The sequence below is a fragment of the Bombyx mandarina genome, chromosome 11 (assembly GCF_030267445.1).
Source record: "Bombyx mandarina strain Sakado chromosome 11, ASM3026744v2".
Classification (NCBI taxonomy): Eukaryota; Metazoa; Arthropoda; class Insecta; order Lepidoptera; family Bombycidae; genus Bombyx; species Bombyx mandarina.
The window spans coordinates 601,278-619,829 of record NC_143218.1 but is presented as its reverse complement, the minus strand read 5'-3'; the positions used below and the strand labels follow the sequence as shown (position 1 = coordinate 619,829).

The following is an 18,552-nucleotide window of genomic DNA, read 5'->3' as shown; positions in this document are numbered from 1 at the left end:
TACGAGAAAACTTAAATTGTTACTCAACTTAATTGCTGACAACATTGATCATGTTTGTCGCAGTCATGGCAACATTACTTATGTAGTGGTAGTTTTATTTTTCCAACTGGAAAGGCAAAGGTGTCATACTATACAGCCTTAATCTTTTGTAGATATATATTATTATTTGTTTTTTAAATTGTCAATTTGACATTGTCAAGAGGAACAACATAACGAATACTGTATTCTTTTTGGTTTCCGCGATCTGTAAACACAATTAAAAGAAGTTTTCGATTTAATCTCGCTCTGTTTATTGTTATTAGATTATTTCCGGCTTTTAGATAATTTTAACAGTAGACGATACGAAGAAACCTTCTCAATCGTCTATGACTAGGAAAATTTGCGAAACTACATTCCGAATCCAAATTTACTGGTGGTAGGACCTTTTGTGAGTCCGCACGGGTAGGTACCACCACCCCGCCTACTTCTGCCGTGAAGCAGTAATGCGTTTCGGTTTGAAGGGTGGGGCAGCCGTTGTAACTATACTTGAGACCTTAGAACTTATACCTCAAGGTGGATGGCAGCATTTACGTCGTAGATGTCTATGGGCTCCGGTGACCACTTAACACCAGGTGGGCTGTAAGCTCGTCTACCAATCTAAACAATAAAAAAAATATATATAATGAGAGCAACCTAACCAAGTGAATACTTCTAGCGGATTCTTTGGTCAAACGCCGCCACTGCAGGGCTCAGATTCCAGTCACGTCTTTGGTTCTGTTGAACGAGTGAGGGAACTACGTTTGGGCCGTGGTCAGACAATCCGGACAACTTACTAAAGTAACCGTAAACGTTTGCATTAGTAAGTTTATGTTCCGTATAAAAACCGAACTAAAACAAAAGTCTGAGGATGATTGCGAGTTTTTAACGATTTAAGGATTAAAACGCGTGTTGAACCAAAAAAAAAATATGTGTGGTACATATCGTGGGACACCGGATAGGAACGAAGTTCCATATTATAAAAATATTAATTTTAAATCGAGGTATAAAGAAAATAATTATTCGGGTATACATTTTTTATTGATAAAAATAATCGTAAGCGTCAACCACTCCGCAGTGCAATGGAGCTGTCTCGCCCTGGGGGAACTGCCTGCATGATCACGGTATCCCTACGCCAGGTAAGTATGATAGAGAAATACGAGAACGTCTATCAACTGTGTAACATCTCGTCACCGCGATTCAGGAATTGTTGAATTTACGTGCAGCAACATCTGTTGATAACAAACTAAATAAAAAAAATCTTACAAAATCTGACAAGAAATATTATAGGCAAACATTAATAATCTGTTGTCAATTTGACCACAGACTTTAAATAATAACAAAAGTTTGATAATAAAAATAAAGAAAACAGTGTATATGCGAGTGTGTTTCAAATACATGGTGGTGTGTGTAATGTTTTTTTTATTGGTTTAATGTATTTAATTAATAAAAAATAATAAGATTCTGCACTCCTTCTCTATATTCTCTATAAGTGTGGAAAACTTCATACTCGCCCGTCCGCGCAATTTTCGTAAAAAGGGGGACAAAGTTTTTGCTTCACTTATTAATACCATAAAATAAATCCATCATTCAGATACTGAAACATTTCTACGCTTACGCCGTAGATGGCCTACGCCGTAGAGGACCTACTCCGTTATTGATAACATAATTATTGACAAGTTTCATATACGAGCTAGGATTTTTTTTATTGAGCCTTTAGAGGCTATTTCAGCGTAACATTAACTAGTAGGTGAGCTCACGGAGCTCAAACCTGACGACGTTGCTAACACGAATCCTAGCAAGAGCCGTGCTTCACAGAATCTACCACCGGATCGGAAACGCGATCCACTGAGAAGATCCGGCAAGAAACTCAGTGGGCTGTGTCTGTGGGTTAATTTACTCGTCGAGCCTTTCGTCGCAAGCGACGGGTTCGACGAGAACGATGACCGGTGCTTGAGGTACCTAAAAGCCCCGTTAGTGGATCGGAAAGATCCGAAATGACGTGTTTTGGGCAACGTCGACTGCTTTCCATTCTGTTCGCAGGATCGGGAACGTAGTTACCGGCGGCCACGATGAGAGGGTTCTCATCGTGGCCGTGCCGCTTCATCGAAGTAGCGCGAGCTTAGAAATCACAGTCATATTTTATATAAGAGACCCATTAGAAATTTCTGGAAATCGGAGCACATGAATACTTCGCGGCAGATAGAAAGACGAAGGCTATGCCAAAATTTGCGAGATAAAAACACACACTACCTACGCAATATAGAAAACAGAAAGAATTCTATTCATAGTGCTGAACTATGAAATCCGTCTCCCAAAATATGTATCTAAAAATAAAATATTCAATCCTAACAATAAATAGAAATTGAAACGATTTCTTTGTAAGGTTATCTCAAACACTAACAGTTTTATAAAACAAGCGAATCGGAAAATTCAAAGAGCTATTCGTTAGAGGTCAGTGAAGAAGAATCATGTGAATTCTACTATGCGAATACGTTGAAGAAAGTTGTATATTATATAAAGCACGTTGTAATGGGAGGATATAAAATTCAAAATTTAAAAATCAAGACCTGTATCCTTGTTCCCTTTTGAAACCGGGCAGCAATCTGGAACAAAACAAACGAGAGTTAATCAAGATAAGGTACCGAAGGAACCGTCTCGAAGTACTTCGGCAGTGGAGCCCCGCGACCTAATATTATAGTTTTTAATGAGAATTTTAGTAAATTACTTCGTAACTTTGCTTGAGATGCGTGATAACGTCTTTTAAGTTGACCAACACCGGCTGCACGCACGAAAAAGTGTCACGTTCCACCTGAACCCGAGCGTGCGAGCGAGAGCGCGGAACAAGCGATAGAGAGGCACGATCGGCCCAAGCGTTAATTTATCGAAATTCCAACTATTACCTATTGCGACGTATTGCGAGTCCGCACGGGTAGGTACCAACACCCGGCCTATTTCTGCCGTGAAGCAGTAATGCGTTTCGGTTTGAAGGGTGGGGCAGCCGCCGTTACTGTACTGAGACCTTAGAACTTACATCTCAAGCTGGGTAGCGCATTTACGTTGTAGATGTCTATGGGCTTCAGTAACTACTTAACACCAGGCGGGCTGTGAGGTCGTCCACCTATCTAAACAATAAAAAAAAAAAATTCAAATGCGATACTTATCATCAAAAATAAACAGATAAAAAAAATGTACTCAGACGTTTTGCCCTTCAGATCCTCAACGTGTCCGGGGACATATCTCGGACATGTCACAAGAGACTTCCGCTAAAGGGGTACTCAAGCTTCGGCCCTGAAAGCACGACGTCACTTAAAAACTCACCGCAGTCCCAAGCACACTTCATAACCTAAAAGTTTCATTTTCAAGTTAAAACTTTGGGTTTTCCATTACGTTTGACGATAAGAAAATTTGGGCGACACCTGTTCCTTTTAAGCTTTCAAAAAGCTTTTTTTGCGGAAGTGAAAAGCTAAAAGCTTAGAGATAATTTTGCCGTCAATAAACGTTGACTAATAACAATAAATCGACGAGAATTAAGAAATTAATTTGATATTAGACAGGGCCCTACTTTGTAAAGTGACGTCAAAGTTCAAAAGCGCAATACAAATTATAGATGTCAGCGTTTCGGGAAAGAAACAAAGCAATTTTTAATAATAATTATTATTATATTACATTGTGTATTTGTATGTATATTTATAAGTATATATATATATATACATTTCACTGGATTGGTACACCGCGCGTAATTTGTTTCCAAAAGATTCTTGTCCACCTGATGGTTGTCTGGAAGAGATCGCTTTTAGCGATGAGACCGCCAATTGTACTTTTTTTGTATTTAATGTATCTATCGCATTGTTTATTTATTTTTTGGTGTACAATAAAGAATACTCTCTCTCTCTCTCTCCTTCTCTCTCTCTCAATTCCTCATCATACCCACCTTCTTATTCACTTTACCAATTTCTTTTTTTATTGCCTCTGTAGGCAGACCAATATACGGCCTACCTGATGGTGAGTGGTTACCATCGCCCAGCAATGCAGAGCTGCTGCCTACCGTTAGGTACTCTCCACAAGCCCCGTTTGAAGAAGGACATGTCATAGCGCTCGGGAAAAAACCTAGAGGTTGGATGGTACGTGGTGACAAAAAAGATCTCTGGCAACGCATTGTCAGTGAACGCAGTGGTTCTTGGTAGTATGGATGAAGTCTACTCCGGTGGCGGGCGGTGCGATGGTATCATCATCTCAAACTTCTAGGATCCACTAGAGTCTAGTACAAGTGAGTGCTGTAAATAAATGTTTAATTGTTTTCATTTTTTACATAACTAATAATACCGTTTATGTATATTATCTAATTTGTTATAAAAAACACTACATAAATAAGAATAAATAGATTCGTTTTTTTTATCAACAAAAATATATATGCATGTACTATTTATTGTTGTGTTAGTTCTAGTCAAGTGCCAGCAACACCTCCTGGTTAGAGCCCAGAGAGCTCACCTACACGCTAGGATAACACTGATATAGCCTCTCAAGGCTATCAGCATAGGTAAGAAAAATAAAGTTAGCCTATCTATAACAATAACAACTTATAATTGTTAACACGTCCTTTTCGCTTTTTTATTTTCATGCTTTTATCTATCTATGGAACGAAATCTTTCAATATGATTTTCATCGACTTCAAAATATTTGGTAACCTTGACACACGTATACCGACGATACCACAATCATTTCCTTACGCCGACATAATATCCTGGCAAGGATATAATAAAACAGATATAGCTCATAGATCATTTTGTGGTTTGTGAAACATGGCTAATTTAGCACTAACGAAATGCATTCTAAATTTAACAATTAATTTCTCTACATAAAAGCTATTACAGTCCCGAGAGCTTTACTGAGCATCGCAAACGTTACATTTAAAAGCTCATCCGATGCAATCCCTTTTCAATTTACATATGTACGTACGTACAATGTACATACAAAATGTATTTCTGTATACATTATACAGAATTTACTCAACGCGTTTCTCTTAAATCTTCGGGTCGCAGATATTCGCATATTTAGGATCATTGAACCCTCATACGATTTCATCTAACATACACACCTACATATAAAGCAGACAAAGAAACTCGCAGAGCGCATGCGCGCGACGACAGAGACGACAAATCGGTCGAAGCTAATACCCCCCCTCAAGTCAGAAGGGGACGAACTTATTCATAAATTTCAATGTGTATTTAATAACATTTAATAAGATATGCGCGAGGTTTTTTGACGTTGAATATTTCATTGAGGGTTAGGATGTTTTTGTGCGCGATAACACAGCTTCGGTTTCTGGCCTTGATTCTATTATCAGCTGGAGCAGACAAGGATACGCTCTGATAGATAACGTTGTTTGATTCATGGCGGTCTATCATCGTCTATAGCCTAGTACTTTCGTCCAAACCTCATCTCCGTTCACTCTGAATACACCGAAATTTTATTCTACGGCTAGATTATACGCCGCGATCTTTAGGAAGGCGTTTTGAATGAGTGGTTTTATTAAACAAGATTGAAGTAAATATCATTTTATTTAGGCTTCGAACCCGAAGCGATTTGGACCGAAACTAATTGATTAAAAGCCAAACAGAAAATATTCGGTTTGATATATTTATTTATTTAATATATTTTGTACACACAGCTGTTAGAAGAAACACGACAATAAGGATACAGAGTACAAGGGCACTACTTATTTCATATTGAAATCTCTTCCAGTAGGCCCGCCGAAGGAAAGAAGAATTAGGAACACATACCTAGTGCATACAGTAAACATTACATATAATAATATATACATATTACAAAATACAAACATACTTATTTTTATATATTACATAAACAAAAAAATAGCTATTTAAGTCTCAAAATAATTTTAAAATTACTAATAAATATTACTTTTTATTATTAGCACGCTAGATGCGACAGACGGTAATGTGTTCTATTTCGGAAGTATTTAATTATAATTTTTTTCTTAAGTATTTAATTATCATGTTTTTTTTTTCCGCATAAATTATAGCCAATCTCATTTAGCTCGTTAAATTACCCCTTTCAAATCGATCACAGAATATCCGAAACAATTGACATCGAAGCATCACCGCGACCGGTTGAACTCTGCAACCGTTTGAGTATTCAGGAAAATATACGGAAATAACATTCCGTAAGAGGCCAGCGCTCGGCGGTCGTGGGGTTAAGCGTGCATTTGTCAAATGTCAAAAAGGCGGACGTCCATTTTGTTAGAGCGCCATTTTGATTCAACAGGTAAAATAATATTGTTAACGTACCTAATTTTTCAGTATTATTCAATTACTAGCGACCCGCCCTCGCTTCGCTTCGGAAACTGTAATTTATTATTGATTTCTCCACTATTTAATGGATGTTATTATACATATAAACCTGACTCTTCAATCACTCTATCTATAAAAAAAACCGCATCAAAATCCGTTGCGTAGTTTTAAAGATTTAGGCATACATAAGGATATGGGGACAGAGAAAGCGACTTTGTTTTATACTATCTTTAATTTATTAGTAAGTATTTTGAATTATTCATAATTGTACTTTTCAAGGCTATACAGCCATAGAAGGTACAATAATGAATATTTATTTTAGCAAAATTAATTTTATTAAAGAATTGTGAATGGTTAGTGCATTTAATAATACTAGTGGTCCCCCAGTCGAAATTCAACTATAATTATTATAATTAAAATTATAAGTTTGAACATTATTATGGGTCTATTGTCAAATACTATTATACTTCTATAATCATATGTTTCGCTAAGGTTACACTATTGACAAACAACATTAAAGACAAACAATATTAACCTATTCTCAATTTGATTACACCATCATCATCATTATCCTGCCCTTCTCCCAGTCACCTGGGGTCGGCGCAACATGTTTTCTCCTTCCATACTCTTCTATCATATACCATTTCTTCGCTCACTCCCCTCCTACCCATATCGTCTTTCAAACAATCCATCCATTTATTCTTAGGTCTACCTCTTCCTCTAAATCCTTCCACATTCATAGTTAACACTCTCTTAACAACCTCATTTTCATTCCGTCTACACAATTTGACTACAGACTTCAATAAATAAAAAAGTTTGACAATAAACAAAGAGTATATATATTTGTGTGTGTCAAATACATGTAATGTGTGCAATGTTTTTTTATTGATTTCATGTATTATTAATGCATAATTTACAAGAATAAAATATTGTATATATATACATATATATATATACAATATACACTCCTTCTCTATATTCTTTAAAAGCGCGGGAAATTTCATAGTCCTCCGTCCGCGCAATTTTCGTAAAAAGGGGTACAAAGTTTTTGCTTCACGTATTAATATATAGATTATGTGGGGTGGGTGCAGCATGTCCTGTTCTCATGCTGCATAGGGATTTGGCATGAGTTATTCGATCGGCTCCCGGATATGAACCCTCAGGTTATATCTCCAGTAGTATATCCATGGCAACGTGCCTTAGGGATTGACTCTTCCGTTACTTCTCTTAGCGTTTCTATTACTTCATCAGTTTTTGATTCTACGTTTTGCATTTTATTATTTATATATCACAAGCACTTACGCTAAAATTTAGATTTTAAATACGAAATATATAAATATCATTGTTCTTTACCCTTCGTATATACTGTGTTACTTATAATATATTGTATTCAAGTTTAACAATATTTGCTATGTGTATGTGCCTTACTATAATTCTCATGTTGTATTTGTTATTTTAGCTATTCTACACACACTCATCACTTTTGATTCTACTAGAGGTCCCGCAGTAGTCGAAATTCGACTATAATTAATTGCAATTGTAAGTTTGTACACTATTATGATTGTATTTTATACTTCTATAATCACAAATTTCGCCAAGACTACACTATAAAAAATATTAACAAAGACAAACAATATTTAATCTATTCTCAATTTGACAACAGACGTCAAGAACAAAAGTTTGACAATAAATATTACGCACGCGTGTGTGCGTCAAATACATGGTATATAGTGTGTGTAATGTTTTCTTTATTGATTTAATGTATCTTTTATGCATTATTTAAAAAAAATATTAGCATTGTGCACTTCTTCTCTGTATTCTCTATAAGTGTGGAAAATTTCATACTCCTCCGTCCGCGCAATTTTCGTAAAAAGGGATACAAATTTTTTGCTTCACGTATTAATATATAGATTCTCATAATCCTCTCGCAGGTCTGCTGGAAAAGATTTCTTAAAGAAATAAGCAGTGCCTTTGTACATAATTTTCCTATTACTCTGTTCTATGTCTTCTTTTTTGTGTGTACATAAATAAATATGACAATATCATTCATTTTTTTTTTATTATTCATAAAAATACCAAAACAATGTTCACAGATTATACTCCTCGGCAATTATTCAAAAGTGACATCGCTACCAACATTGACATCAAAACTGTCCAACACAATAGTACGTATACGGCCGTGCCGCACTTAGCCAACTTTATTCAAACTTAGAGGAACTTAGGAACGTTTATTTAACTTACTCAATGGATTCGCAATAAAGCTGCAAAGTTACACGACCCGCCATTTTGCGAGAGGGAAACGGCCATGTTGGAATTACGTAATGTTGACAATGATTGCAACAACGGATTCTTCATGTTAACCGACGCCAGAAAAAGGAGGAGGGTCTTAATTCGACTGTATTTTTGTCTGCGTTACCTCAATGTGCTTAATGCATTAAGGTGAAACATTTGCCTACGTTTGCCGCTAGGGGCGCTGTTCCAACTGCATACAAATTTGAGTTAACTTTAACGTTATCGAGAACGTTAAAAAACACACAGAACTATTTTTTATGAAGAACCAATTTTTATAATTTTTATTTGTGTGGTCCAATTAAAATTTTATCAAGATCCGACCCGTGGTATTTGAGTTGTCCTTAATAATGCATATTTAATTTACTTCGACTATTCTAACAACGGTGGATTGTGACGTCGACACCGCCACCCGTAATGTTTAAAAAAAATGTGTGTTTTTAATCCTTTTTTTAAACATTGTGTATTTTTAAGATTTGAATAAATGTAGCATAACAATAAGATTTATTTTTCTCTTTTAAGGATTTAAATTACAAAGCAAAGCACAGATAAATTTTACAAATCTGTATTAGTTTAGAATAAATTTCTGAAATAGCTGGAGTGTGTATGTAATAGGTCTGTATGTAGAGACGAACTTTAGTCTATCCGAAATATATATTTTAATACAACATTCGATCAACCCTACACTGGAGGTTTTTGGAACGAAGTTCCTTATGGAACGATGCGGAGGGGACCCTAACCGGGAAAAAACGTCCGTTACGTAAGATTTTTATTATTTATTTATAGTCTTAGTGTGATGGCTATTATTATTCATATATAATAAACAGCTGTTTATTTGTATATTTTTATTAAATAATTTTTATAAATCATTGTGAATAAAATAAAGTTGATAACTTTGTAAAGTAGTAATTTTTTTTTTTTATCAATAAACAAATCATAATAAAAAATGTATACCCAAATAATCATTTTCTTTATATCTCGAATAGAAATTAAAATTAATATTTTTATAATCATAAACTTCGTTCCTATTCGGTGTCCCACGACAACACAACAATTTTTTTTTTTTTTTGGCTCGACTTCCGAGCCTCCTACGAGGTCCCCGCGCCCACGGAAGCCCGTCAGGCCGGGCGGTGCCGCTGGTGTTCCGGGATACCTAGCTGGTTCAGAACAGCCGACTGGGTTGCTCTTCCACAATATGTTTTTTTTATTGCTTAGATAGGTGGACGAGCTCGCAGTTCACCTGGTGTTAAGTGGTTACTGAAGCCCATAGACATCTACAAAGTAAATGCGCCACCCACCTTGAGATATGAGTTCTAAAGTCTCAGTATAAGTAAGTTACAACGGCTGCCCCATCCTTCAAACCGAAACGCACTACTGCTTCACGACAGAAAGAGGCAGGGTGATGGTACCTATCCGTGCGGACTCACAAGAGGTCCTTCCACCAGTAATTACGCAAATTATAATTTTGCGGTTTCGATTTTTATTACACGTTGTTATTCCTTCACCGTGGAAGTCAATCGTGAACATTTGTTAAGTACGTATTTCATTAGATTTTTTTTTTTTTTTTTATTGCTTAGATGAGTGGACGAGCTCACAGCCCACCTGGTGTTAAGTGGTTACTGTTACTGGAGCCCATAGACATCTACAACGTAAATGCGCCACCCACCTTGAGATATAAGTTCTAAGGTCTCAATTATAGTTACAACGGCTGCCTCACCCTTCAAACCGAAACGCATTACTGCTTCACGGCAGAAATAGGCAGGGTGGTGGTACCTATCCGTGCGGACTCACAAGAGGTCCTACCACCAGTAATTACGCAAATTATAATTTTGCGGGTTTCATTTTTATTACACGATGTTATGTTATTCCTTCACCGTGGAAATCAATCGTGAACATTTGTTAAGTACGTATTTCATTAGAAAAATTGGTACTTGCCAGCGGGATTCGAACACCGTTGCATCGCTAGATACGATTGCACCGGACGTCTTATCCTTTAGGCCACGACGACTTCAATGTCGATGTTCAGCGACAACTACTCCAGACAATAAGTTAACACGACAATGTTCGATTACTTAATAATACTCTTTTCATTATGCCTCTTTCCTCGTACATACCAAACATAAGTACTTGATAAATATTGTTAAAAAACCGCTCAAGTCAAATAACGTTATATTTAACTTCTTTTTTTTTCTTCACGTATTTGATAAGGACATCACGCAATTACGCTGCTTAAGGGAAGCTGTACACTGCGAGCTATGCTAAGCTACGGCGAATGGTGTGACAGCCGCTTATCACGCGACATGTCGTAGAATCGTAATGTATAACGTTTATCTATATATTAATACGTGAAGCAAAAACTTTGTATCCCTTTTTACGAAAATTGCGCGGACGGAGGAGTATGAAATTTTTCACACTTATAGAGAATGTAGAGAAGAAGTGCACAATGCTAATATTTTTTTAAAATAATGCATAAAAGATACATTAAATCAATAAAGAAAACATTACACACACTATATACCATGTATTTGACGCACACACGCATGCATACTATTTATTGTCAAACTTTTGTTCTTGACGTCTGTTGTCAAATTGAGAATAGATTAAATATTGTTTGTCTTTGTTAATATTTTTTATAGTGTAGTCTTGGCGAAATTTGTGATTATAGAAGTATAAAATACAATCATAATAGTGTACAAACTTACAATTCCAATTAATTATAGTCGAATTTCGACTACTGCGGGACCTCTAGTATTAATTATTCAATCAAAGACGCAGGCTTGATCAAACTGTTTCTTTATTACCAAGTGCATACGGTTCAAAATTTTGTCTACAATGACGATGCAGAATGTATCTCTTGCCTTGTGTACACATAATTATGATCTAGAGCTACGATTTCGTCTACGGCGTAGTCTAGTTACGGCGTAGCATTACTAGCTTCATTAAACTTACACAACTATAAATAACTTTTGACGTGATTACGTCTTATAAATCGAAGAGCCCCGGCTACACGCACGAAAAAGTGTCATGTTCCACCTGAGCCTGAGCGTCCAAGCGAGAGCGCGGAACAAGCGATAGAGAGGCACGATCGGCCCAAGCGTTGGCTTGTGACACATTTATCTCTCTTCTCGCGTGGCGTCAGAGCTATTTCGAATATTTCTGCTACTGCCGCTATCACGTAAAACTATCGTCCGTAAACCGACTTTACAGACAGCCAATTTTTTTTAGATAACATTTTTTTAAGAACTTGTACTACTTAGTATAGCCATAAATACTGTTACAATTAAAAATAAACAAAATTTTACATTTGAATTTGGAATCTGTCATTTTTATATGATTGCTCATTGAGTTTTCTCATTTTGGCACCAATACAATGTACAATATTTTGCGATATTAAAATGGAGTGGGGTGATAAAGAGAACCGAATCGCTGTGATTGCATTACACAAAGTAGGTATGGAGCCAAACGCAATTTTTAAAACTCTCCATACGCTTGGTATTAGTAAAATGTTTGTGTACCGGGCTATTAATAGGTGCAATGAGACCTCCTCTGTTTGTGACAGAAAAAGATCTGGTCGCCCACGTATTGTTCGTACGAAAAAGGTGGTCAAAGCAGTTAGGGAAAGAATTCCAAGAAATGACTGAGCCATACTTTTGTGAAAAAGGTATTAAAACATCGCCACAAGTGTATCAAGATACCATTCTTGAGAAGGTGGTGAAGCCCCTTGACAACACCATGTTCAAAAATCAAGAATGGTCCTTCCAGCAAGACTCGGCGCCAGGTCATAAAGCTCGGTCTACGCAGTCTTAGTTGGAAACGAACGTTTCGGACTTCATCAGAGCTGAAGACTAGCCGTCGTCTAGTCCCGATCTTAATCCGCTGGATTATGATTTATGGCCAGTTTTAGAGAGTACGGCTTGCTCTAAACGCCATGATAATTTGGAGTCCCTAAAACAATCCGTACGATTGGCAGTGAAAAATTTTCCCATGGAAAGAGTGCGTGATTCTGTTGATAACTGGCCTCAACGTTTAAAGGAATGTATTGCAGCCCATGGAGAGCACTTCGAATAAGCTTTTTATACTTTAAATTGTTTTATATTTATGTATTAAACTAACACACTGTAAAAGTAATAAATGTTATTTGCAATAGAATTTTTTTTCCCTTTGTCACAGTATTTATGGCAAGAGTACAAACTTAATGCCTATGACATTGTCTATCAGTCAACAAAGATATAGAGAGAGCTATGCTAGGTGCATTGCTTACTTGAAAAACAAACATACAGCATATGTACACGCATAGACTTAACATAAAATTTACACATGACTGACCGGTGACGCAGTAGTTAGCTCTTCTGACTGTTGCATCAAGGGTCATGAGTTCGATTCCCACATCGGAGGCAAACATTCGTGTGATAAACAGGTTTGCTTGCTCTTTGTCTGGGTGTTTATTATCTATATATGTATATTTTTAAACGTTTCTAAATATGTATGTCAGACTATGGTACCAATAATAGAGGAAATCCAAATTTGGAGCTGGATGACCGCGCGTGATTTGTTCCCAGCTATTTTTATCCATATTCACAGAGAAGAAAAAACTTATCTCTCAGTACAAGCTTTAATTAATTCGAGGCGGCAATAGGCTGAATGTTTAGTGTCAGCAATCGTCTTTAGCGACGAAAACAAGACACAGAACGGTGACGTCACCGTTCAATATTTACTCCGGCCATTGTTGTATCTGGAACATATTTGCTAATAGAAGACGTAATGCTAATCTAATTTTCCTCGTATCTGTGTTTATAGGAGAACAACGCGAGACGTTAATATTAGATGTTGGTTAGTAACAAAGGAATAAAGTGGGCTTGGAGTGTATTTAGGGCCATCAGCACAAAAGTGACCTAAACTATCCAGTCATTATGGAGATAGTTTAAATTTACTTTTACACTGCTTCGTAGGCAAAAATAATAATCTTTACAAATCTATATGTTGTCAATGGGTGAAACTAGGGATAGGTCTGTTTTGCATCAAAATTAATATTATTTATAAATAAATTGCAATACATGATCACGAATATGAAAAATGGTGGATTAGGCCACTTTTGCGCTGACGGCCTCAATTTGTACTCACAGCTGTGAGCCTCAAGATCATGCCCTTGGTTTAATACGCCTCGTCCGGATCTTCTTGTAGCTAATAAAAATCCAGACTTCTCTATCGTGCAGAGGCCGTAACTTCGATTTGATTTAATGAACGAGAGAGAGATAAATATATCTGAGGTGTCGTATTAAAACAAAATTCCCGCTGCGAATACTTTTGTGCCTTTTTTATTGTCACAATATTATTTATTTTTGACATTTTGAGACGTGGGGAGGAGAACTGTATAACATTCAAAAGACTTTGGAAATAATATATCATAATAAAATAAAATAAAACGCGTGAACCGCAAAAGTAGTTTTAATTAATATAGATTAAACCCCTTAATAACAGATGGCGCTAATCATAGGTTTATAGTGTTATTTTAATGCACTAATGTACTAATCACATAGCTTTGCAGACTACTGTACATTGCGTGCAGAGTGCAGAGTTAGAGGTGCCTGTAAACGCATCCTCACAGTTTAATCCCACGTTCTTTTCTGTCGCGTGTCATGATATTGTTTCTAACTTTTCTTACAGTCATATTTATATTCGTTTAATTGTGTTAACTACAGTCTGATTTTCTATAAAAAAATTCAAATAGAAACAATTCAGTCATCAGTGACCACGAAATCTAGAAATTATTCGTTATGTCGAAAATACTCTAACGGCATTAACAAAGGCGAAATCAAATCGTAAAAGGAGTTTTAATCAGAAATTAAAAATATTTTTTTTATTTTTTTTTATTGCCCTTGTAGGCAGACGAGCATACGGCCCACCTGATGGTGAGTGGTTACCGTTGCCCATGGACTTCAGCAATGCCAGGGGCAGAGCCAAGCCGCTGCCTACCGCTTTCTATAAGATTCACGCAAAACTAAAAAAAATATCGTTTCCGCAGACTTAGGGCTCTTTATGATTTCTCTCTACATCATAACGCAGTGCTCAGCGTAGCTTTAGTTGTACGACAGGTATAACTAGCCGTGTTAAAACTAAGGGCTGTGCTGAAGGCGTGGTCGCGTGTCCCAGTCACGTTTGGCTGGATATTATACATCATATTTATACGATAACCCGCTATACATAATCATGGTTTTGTTAATTTATAATGAGGTTATTGTTACGTGCGTGCGAGCTTTTGTAGGCTCGTAGCACTCGAGCTTTTTGTGATGAAAGATTCGAATGTGTTTATTGAAATAAAACGGGGTTTATTACAGTTTAGCTGGTGCTGGGGGGGGTTTTGTGAGCCCGCGCGGGTAGGTACCACCTTTCTGAGTATGTCTGTCGTGAAGCAGCAATGACTTCCAGTTCTAGCTCAGAAGTAAAACTCATGTCTCAAGGTGGGTGGCGGAAAGTACCTTGTTGAGCCCTGTGGGCTCCGGTAACCACTTAACGCCAAGTGGCTTATGACAAAAGTCGACATATTTAACACAGCACCTAAGAAAAAACGTCAAAACCCAGCGTTTTTAATGGAAGGAGTGTAATCTTTTTTGATCGCATATAAATATGTACATATTTATATTTTATGCGGAGACTTCTTAATCTCAAACTAATAATAATAAGATATCATCATCATAATCATTATCTCAGCTTGTAATAGTCCACTGCTGAGTACAGGTCTCCCCAATTGATCTGCAGTGCGGATGGTCCGTTGCCCCCTGCATCCATCGTGACCCATCAGTTTTCACTAGATCATTAGTCCATCTGGTATGAGGAGACCCGTAGAAGAACCAGAGTTGTTGACAGAGCCCGTAGGATTAGCAAGCTGCAGTTAAATATCAAACAAAGGCTTCCATCGATTGTGCAATTACGAATCCTTATTATCTTGGACATATCATACGTAACTAAAGCTCATTGAAACGATTAATGGCTTGAGGAAGATTAGACGGTCAACGCTCTCGCGGCCGATCACCCGCAATAGATACAATTTTTTTTTATTGCTTAGATGGGTGGACGAGCTCATAGCCCACCTGGTGTTAAATGGTTACTGGAGCCCATAGACATCTACAACGTAAATGCGCCACCCACCTTGAGATATAAGTTCTAAGGTCTCAGTATAGTTACAACGCCTGCGCTTCAAACCGAAACGCATTTATGTGTTCACGGCAGAAACAGGCAGGGCGGTGGTACCTACCCATGCGGACTCACTAGAGGCCCTACCACCAGCAATTTATTAAGTCATCTACGAAGTGTTCCCTTATTGAATGTACACGCAGCGCCACAAATAGAGAGAGATAGAGAAGCCTCGCAAAAGCTGCAACCAATGATTGTAACCTATGCTAATAGCCTTGAGAGGCTATGTCAGCGTTATCCTAGCGTGTAGGTGAGCTCACGGGCCTCAAACCGGAGGTGTTGCTAACACTGGCTCTAGCAAAAGCAGTGCTTCGCAGAATCTACCACGAGATCGGAAACGCGACCCACTGAGATGATGCGGCGGGAAAACTCAGTGGGCTGTATCTGTGGGCTCCAAAGATTAAATACATATCCACGACCACTCCGCTCGAAGTGAACGACTGCGAAGAAGAATTAAGTACCATCTATTTACCTATGAAAAATATTTCCGGACCTTAAACTATAAGCATGTTAAGTCTAATCAAAACGTCTGTAATAATGTAATGAAAATAGAAAAATCTAGATTAAAACCGTAAAAATAATTTTAATGATGTGTATGATTCGCGGAAACTGAAGGAAATAATTTCCACTATAGTTACATACTCTCATCGTAAATAGTCATCGTTTTTGGATATCGGAATCACATTAGATTGCGAATTGTGAAGCTGCAAGAAATCTGAGGGCCCTTAAAAAAATTTTGCTTAAATTTGTTCTCTGCTTTGAAAGTATGATAAAAGAACATTCCCTTAGAACCTATCTGCTTAGTGTTGTTTCTTTGTTCATTATTTACCATTTTCATGCGATATATTTAGTATATGTAATATTTTATATAATATATATATGTTTTTAGGTAAACTGTGGATATATATGTATTTTCTTTAATAATGTGCGTAATGGTTTGATCTACCTCGATACAACACACTTGATATTATAATCTCTTACATTAACGGTTGTCAGAAGGAGATCACTTATAGCGATAAAACCGCCTATTGTACAATTATACCTGCATGTTAACTGTTTTTGAATGTTATTTGTTTTAGTGTGCAACGAAGTATGTTTTCTCGCTCTCTCTCTCTCTTTCTCTCTCTCTCTCTCTCTCTCTCTTTATCACTCTCTCTATCTCTCTCTCTCTCTTTCTAAAAAAAATTAGTTAAACATTCGTAACGCATTAGATAATTAATGAGTAAATTATGTGACATACGTTTCATTAGCGAAGAGAATAACATTAACAAAAGGGTTCAGTCTACAGGGGGCATAGTCGAAAGCTGTGTCTCACAGTGCTAAGCGATAAGCGGAGGCGGGTACTGATTTAAAAACAGACAAGCAGATAAATTCCGCTGAAAAGATAATTTGGACAATATTTTATGTTGAGTAGCGTTTGCGAAGCGATCGCCCTTAATCACTCATGCATTAACATCCATTAATATCCATTTTGTGCTTTAAGTTTTAACTTTTCTATTATTATTAATAATTATTGTTGCAAAGCAAAGGAAAATTATTGTTTTCAAACTAAGCACTTTTCGATAAACGAATGTTTAGGGTAATTGAAAAAAATATAGACACAAATTTGTAATTGAAAAAATATACAGACAAATACAGTTCACACGTCTTGCAAGCGAAACTTTCTGAAGTTGAGTGAAATGCTATTTGGTCTAAGCGACATTCTTGCTGCTTTACAGGATCTTTGCCAATTAAAGTTTAAAAGGAAAAATATCATTAAAAAAGCTTCTTCAACTATTTGAATGGGGTTAACATAATTGAAGTTCAATTAAAAACATCGAATTTTGATACTGATCTATATATATATATAAAAACTAGCTGACCCGGCAAACGTTGTTTTGCCATATATAAGATTTCTAGGGAATTTCTAATGTAGAAAAAAAAGTAACTTATTGTAAGTGTGTAAGGATGTGTGTGGTAAATGAGTGAAAGGGGCATGTAGTGCTGTGAACGATTAGGGAGTATAAAAATAACAAAACCTCATTCAACCTCATACCTAAGTAATGCCTCATTATAACAAAAAAAAAAGTCCAAAAATAAAAATAAATGTTAGGGGTGGACAACCCTTATCACTTAGGGGTATGAAAAATAGATAGTAGCCGATTCTCAGACTTACTGAACATGCATATAAAATTTCATAAAAATCGGTCAAACCGTTTCAGAGGAGTATGGTAACTAACATTGTGACATGAGAATTTTATATATAAGATGAATTGCTGTTCGTTAGTCTCGCTAAAACTCGAGAACGGCTGGACCGTCTTGAATTATTCGTGGAAGTCCAGGGAAGGTTTGAAAGGTGAGAAAATATAAAAAAAAAGCTCGGAATTATATAACAACAAACAATTTTGTTTTTCCTTTGATGTGTCCCCTTGATGTGTCTTTTATTTATCGATTGAGGCACTACGAAGTCTGCCGGGTCAGCTAATTGATAAATGTCGCGTATTAAGCAAAATGTCGCTCAAACCAAATAGTATTTCACCCCTCGATATGCTCGTCTCGTTTTCATTTAATCAAGTTTCAAGTCACTATTTTCAAACTATCACTTTAAAATATGCTCATATAACCCATAAACATAGGTTGGCATTTGGTAGGCAGCGGCTTGGCTCTGCCCTTGGCATTGCTGAAGTCCATGGGCGACGGTAACCACTCACCATCAGGTGGGCCGTATGCTCGTCTGCCTACAAAGGCAATAAAAAATAAATAAAAA

The 18,552-nt window shown here is 36.8% G+C and overlaps 1 protein-coding gene across 6 annotated transcripts in view; it reads right to left on the bottom strand.

The window, feature by feature from the left end:
• Positions 1 to 18,552, bottom strand: part of LOC114250477 (cytotoxic granule associated RNA binding protein TIA1) — a 137,613-nt gene that overhangs the window by 94,303 nt on the left and 24,758 nt on the right. The window contains exon 2 of one of the 6 annotated variants that reach the window (XM_028184365.2): positions 2,586 to 2,621. The exons of the other annotated variants lie outside the window; for them this stretch is intronic. Coding sequence (XP_028040166.1) covers positions 2,586 to 2,621 — 36 coding nt within the window. The remainder of the gene's footprint in view (positions 1 to 2,585; positions 2,622 to 18,552) is intronic. 6 annotated transcript variants of the gene reach the window in all.